This window comes from Tiliqua scincoides, chromosome 5 (genome assembly GCF_035046505.1).
Source record: "Tiliqua scincoides isolate rTilSci1 chromosome 5, rTilSci1.hap2, whole genome shotgun sequence".
Lineage (NCBI taxonomy): Eukaryota > Metazoa > Chordata > Lepidosauria > Squamata > Scincidae > Tiliqua > Tiliqua scincoides.
Window position 1 is genome coordinate 141,178,444 of NC_089825.1, and position 6,000 is coordinate 141,184,443.

Consider the following 6,000-nt stretch of genomic DNA (forward strand, 5'->3'; position numbering starts at 1 on the left):
TTAAATCTTTCATTTTCTAACGATATCAGATATTATAATAATATTTTCTAATGTAGTATCAGCAGTAGGAACATCATTACAACTAAAGTTGATTTCTTTTTCAGCATTTACCAATCACAGTTTGATATTCCCAAAATAAACATTGGCAAAGTCTTTTAACGAAATGTATCTTGACCAAAAAATTCCCAGGTTCAATCTCAGGTCCACGTTCACAAACAGAAAAGGTCTGCAGGGTCTGAATTTAAAATTATTCTTCTGAGCAAATAATTGCTTCATATATTGAACAAGAGTCAGAGTTTCTAATGCTAAAATCAAGGGTAGTTGAAAATGGATGCAACCTCACTGGTTTAAAGAGTTCCTACAGAGGACCCTGTCTCAATCCATATTTTTATTTACCTTCAGAACTGCAGTACCAATTGGAGATGGAAATCTTTGTGGAACACATGAAACTACCTCATATCCAGATCAGACCAGTGGTATGTGTGTCAGGTCATTTAAATCCTATCCTTCTTTCAAGGAGCTCATGGCAGCACACATGTTCCCCCTTTCATCCTCACCTTAGTCCCAGGAGGTTCTTGAATTGACTAGCCAAGGTCACACAGTGATCTCTCAGGCTGGATCAAGGTTTCAACTCATGTCTCTACAATCTCTGTACAATACTTTGGTTACTCTTTCACAATTGCTGTGGAGCACAGTTACTGTGGAAGACATCAGCTGAATGCATGTCAGAACTCTGCATGTATCCTACATAGATACACACATTTTGTGGGGGAACTGAACTCAGAATTCAGAAGTTTGAATGTCCAAGCTCTCTTTAAAAACAAACACACCAATGGTTCCTAGTTCTGATGATTTGCTTGCAATGATTAGTAAAATCTCAGCAATCACAGTTCCATCAACTCTCCAGCAGCAAGAGAGAATAGCTCCTACACTCTGCATTGAGTCCACCGAACTCCTTACATCTAGCCAAAGCAAACTCCTCCAAACTAGAAACTGGCTAATGAGATGCAAACATCATTAATGTGCTTGATTTTCAAAGCATTCTACAAACTAATTATTCAGAGAGAGAGAGTAAACAGTCCTGAATATTTATCTGAAACTTTTCATTGTATGTAGCAACATGAGGCAGGGTCCTGGATTTCCATTTAGGAAAACAACAGCCCAATCCTATTGGAAAGGCCTAGCTGCTGGTACTGCAAGTACGGTGACAGGACAGTGGGCAGGCTGAAGCAGCCAGCAGATCAGCTAGCACCCCTGGCCACAAGACCACAGTACAGGTAAGTTGGTGGGGGATGTTCCAGGAGAGAATTGGGGCAGAGATCTGGCCAGGCGAGGGGCAGGTTGAGGTTGGGCTGGGAGCAGCTTCCAATATCCTATGTCCCCTTCCTTGCCTTGACACATTCCCTGGTCTCACTCTGCTTTCCAAGTAGGCCAATTCTGACCATGGCCTGGCTGAGCAGGTAAGGAAAAAGTCTTCCTACTTCTCTCCCCATGGTGCTATGATCCCTGGTCAGCCCTGGACAAGCAGAAGAGGATGTGTGGGCAATGCTCAACCCTGCAGGTCAGCCAAGGATAGAATTGGGCTGCAAGAAATTGGGCTTCTGTTAATAGTCATTATGTTAGTAGTTAATAATTCTGTTAATAGTTCCGGGAGCTGCATTGGGTGAGATAAGCAGGGCTGAAAGGCTTAACAATATCCATTTTTCCTCCTTCCACTAGAACAGCAAGATAATTACATCAAAATGAATGGATCCACAGTTACTGAGTTTGTCTTCCTGGACTTCTCTGGCTCCCGCAGTGCTCTAGACTTCCTTTTCACTCTGACCTTGATCTGCTACACCATTGTCCTTTTGGGCAACTTGGTTATCATAGTGACTGTGTGGACAGACACCAAGCTCTTTCAGAGCCCTATGTATTTGTTCCTTGCTAATCTGTCTCTCCTCGACCTATCTTTGGGTTCTGTGGCTTCCCCCAAATTACTGACCGATGTACTGAATGGTGGTGGTACCATTTCTTATGCAGGCTGCATGACCCAGATACTTACCTTCCACCTCTTTGCAGCTGTAGAAATGTTCCTCCTCTCTGTCATGGCCTATGATCGTTACGTGGCCATCTGCCAACCGCTGAGGTACTCAACCATCATGGACCGGCAGCGCTGCTCCAGCCTCCTCATACTTTCCTGGACAGGAGGCCTCATTCATGGTGTTTTCCAGACTGTGGTCATGGCTGAGCTACCTTTCTGTGGCCCAAATGTGCTGGACAATTTCTTTTGTGACATCACACAGGTAATGAAGCTGTCCTGTTCAGACTACCATTTTAGTGAACTATTGTTAGTTTTAAGTGGCACCGTGGTACTTATACCCTGTTTTCTGTCCTTGCTGCTTTCCTATGTCATCATCCTGGCCACCCTCTGTGGCCGTTTTGGGAAGGGTGGCAGGAAGGGCCTCTCCACCTGTGGCTCCCACTTGATGGTCGTCTTCCTCTTCTATGGCCCCATTTTTTTTGTGTATATGAAGCCTGCCTCCAGCAACGAGGTGGACAAGATGGCTGCTGTGTTCTACACAGTGGTCACACCTTCCCTCAATCCCCTCATTTATACCCTGAGGAACAAAGAGGTGAAAGGAGCCATGGGAAAGCTGAAAAACAAATGCAAACATTTCCTGCTACCTCACCGCGAGTAGATCTGTGAAATGTCCTTTTCCTGCCAAATCAATTGTGATGCATTGGAGCCCCAAGAATCACTATCAGGAGGGTTTCACACAGGCTGCTTTCTCAGAGCAACTTGAATGTCCGCTGTGTGTTTTCCAGTGTCCTGCATTATTTCTTGGGTTGCCCAGTTGACCAACTTTCTTGTGAATTTGACAACATCGGAACTGATGTCTGAGTACTCCATACTTTTGTTCCTCTTTCCTTCCATCAACACCAGAAGTCTCCAGAGGAGTTATTCATACTAGCAATGCTCTCATCATAGCTTGTAAACTAATGTACAAACGGATTTGATGTGAAGCACTAGGGCATGCTTGCATGGAGAAGTAGTTAATCTTGCCTTGCTTTTCCTCACACTGTTACAAATCAAGGATTCTTAATATTGCACTCGGTATACAGTGTTTCTCAATCTGTGGGTCAGGACCCACTAGGTGGGTCGTGAGGCAATTTCAGGTGGGTCTCTGTTCATTTCAATATTTTATTTTTAATATATTAGACTTGATGCTACCATAGTATGTGACTGCATTTGGGGAAATGTTACAGATCTGTTCTTTTAACAGGCTATTGTGTATATGACAGTAAATGGGACTTACTTCGGGGTAGGATTGGGTAGGACTGCAGCCTAGGATTGTGAAAAATTTTCCTGCTTAATGGTGACACTTCTGATCATGATATTACTTCCGGTGGGTTCTGACAAATTCTCATTCTAAAAAGTGGGTCCCAGTGCTAAAAGTGTGAGAACCACTAAAAGAAATAAAATAATGGACAGCTGCGGCAGAATTTTGTAACCCTTCTAGCTCAGCAAAGAAGCACCTTTTAAAATGGTGCATCTCTTATATTAACAATCTATTCACCCCAGCACTGTGTCTCAGTTTCCTCTGTGTGTGTTTTAAAATGTTTGTGAGCACTTTTGGGTTAGGGGGACCATTTATACATTTTTATTTTTTATTTTTGCTTTTTAGACCACTTTGCTTTTTATTTGCTGAAATAACAATAACAATAATAATAATTAAAATATAAATAAATAACTATTATATAAATATAAATAAATAACTTTGAAGTTGCATAACTGAGGTAGGTCACATCTACCCCCATCAGCCTTGGACAGAAGCAATGGCACAGCTAAAGGGTATGCAAAGCATGAGGTTTTGTGGGGAGCCTCCCCACGCCCTCCAAGTGGCCCCTCCCCTTCCCCTTCCGAGCCATTCCAGCATATGCCTCTGATACAAGGTGTTATCAGTAGAAGTTTAGCAGGAATGCTTACCTGAAATGTATGTTTTTGATTGGTTTGTATGTATAAGTTGTAAAGAAGAAATGTCCAAGCAGGTTGGAGTGGAGGAGAAAAGGAAAAAAAAAGGAACTGGTTTCAGTTTTATAAGTCAGTATGGTTTCAGTTCTACAAGTCAGGCCGATTGCAAGATCTGGGCTGCCTGCCACAGATGCTCTCTGCAGAACAATGTTGATACATTCAAACAAAGGCATTTGAATGAACAGGCCTTTGTGTGCAACAGATAAGGAGAATGTCCTCTCCAAAGAAGAGAAAAATATATATATATTTTTCCTTGGTGCTTTTAAAATCAGTCTGTCTTGCTTTTTTTAATACACAGGCTTAGTATCAAAGCTTTAAGTTCAAAGACTTCATATATACATATGTAGATAGCTACACAATATTACTAGAGCAACAGGCTGCACACACACATGCTGGAACAGTATAAGACACCAGATCCCCCAGATATATTATAGAAGATCAAAGTTTTAAGCCTAGTTTCTTTATATTTTGTTTTTCATTTCAAACCAGTTTTGGTGCATTAACACATGTAACTAACGTTAGCCTAAGTACGTTTTAGTGATCTAACAGGATTAAAGGTTTAAGACAACATATCAAAGCTATTTTCCAGTTCATATCAAAGCATTTCCAGATTAACACATTACAAAGGTCAGGCTCTCAAAGAATATGCAGAAGTAGCAGTTTTTTTGTTTTTAGCAGAGCTCGCAACCTTTTTAGCAACAATTTTGTTGCATTTCGAAGGCCAGAAGTAAGTCATACGATGGTTATAGGTGAGGTCATTTTGAGCGAAATTGAAGTGCAGTGCCATTTGCTGACTGCTGGGGGTATATGAATTGTATATGATGTATGTATAAGATGGAACAACAGATGTTTTGAACCCACCAATGAATTGTCTCCATGTATATGTTTCAAGGAGGGAACCCCAGATTGTTATAAAAATGAGCTGCAGAAAGCGTTCTGGGCTTCTCTTCTTCACACTTCCGATGCTCGCAGTCTCCTTTGGAGACGTGGATGGATTTACAAATAAAGGCCTGGATTTGATCACCACTGTCTACTGAGTTTGCTTTGGAACCTGGGATTACCGTGCAACATCTAAGATTTCTTGTAACATCTTGGTTTTTGCACCTTGCAACACCTCCATTTTGCTCTAGTGGCTTGGAATGGCTCCAAAGGAGAGGGGGAAGGGCCACTTTCACACTGCAGTGAGGCTCCCTGTAAAACTTTGTAGTTTGCACCCTCTCTAGCTATGCCACTGGATAGAAGAACACTGTTCTGAGACTGGATTCCTCAGAATACCAGCTACTAGGAAAGCAATCAGAGTGATTATGTTATGCTACGGTCTCTGACATGTCAGTGGTCTGGAATGACGTTTTCCCTGCTTCTCTTTCCTGAGAACAAACAAAAGTGATTGTGGGCACCTTGCAATATTCTCCTACTCTACTCCCGAGAAAGCAGCTTCAGTCCCTCTTGCCCTTCATTTTTTCTGAAAATTTGCAATCCCCACAATGCTTTACATACAAATCAGCAGAAAGGGATAGGTAAGATTGGCCCTCAATCAGCCTCACTATCAATTCCCCCCCCCCCCCCAAAAAAAAGTAGTCCTTTGTACCATGGTCTGGTTTTTCACACATAGCCTTGAGCCCATTACAAATTAGTCCACTATCCAATTGAAGTCCTGGTTGGATCCAATATGGCTGTAAGACCAGTTGTAACATTGGAATTTACACATGAAGCTGAATGAAGTCATTGTCCAAAATGATTTCCTGGCTGATCACATTTGGAAGGTGAGCACTGGACTAGAGGGTTTTTTGTTTTTTTTTGGATCTAGCCAGGCACTCCTTCCACTTCCAACTTCAGCCTCATCAAAGCTTTATCTTCAGGAAATGGCATAAATTATCTGCAGGTATCAAGCTGGGTGTTTAGTGTTGTGGGTAGGATTTAGCTGGCATGCTTTGGACATCTGATTTTAGCTCAGATGTCTTAGAACAGCTTTCCTCAATGTTTGT

General features: G+C 42.0%; 1 protein-coding gene across 1 annotated transcript; it reads left to right on the forward strand.

Moving 5' to 3' along the window:
• Positions 1-1,742: 1,742 nt before the first annotated feature.
• LOC136653976 (olfactory receptor 4Q3-like) lies at positions 1,743-2,681 on the forward strand. The gene has a single exon (XM_066630837.1). The coding sequence runs from the start codon at positions 1,743-1,745 to the stop codon at positions 2,679-2,681; it is 939 nt and encodes a 312-aa protein (XP_066486934.1).
• Positions 2,682-6,000: the final 3,319 nt, after the last annotated feature.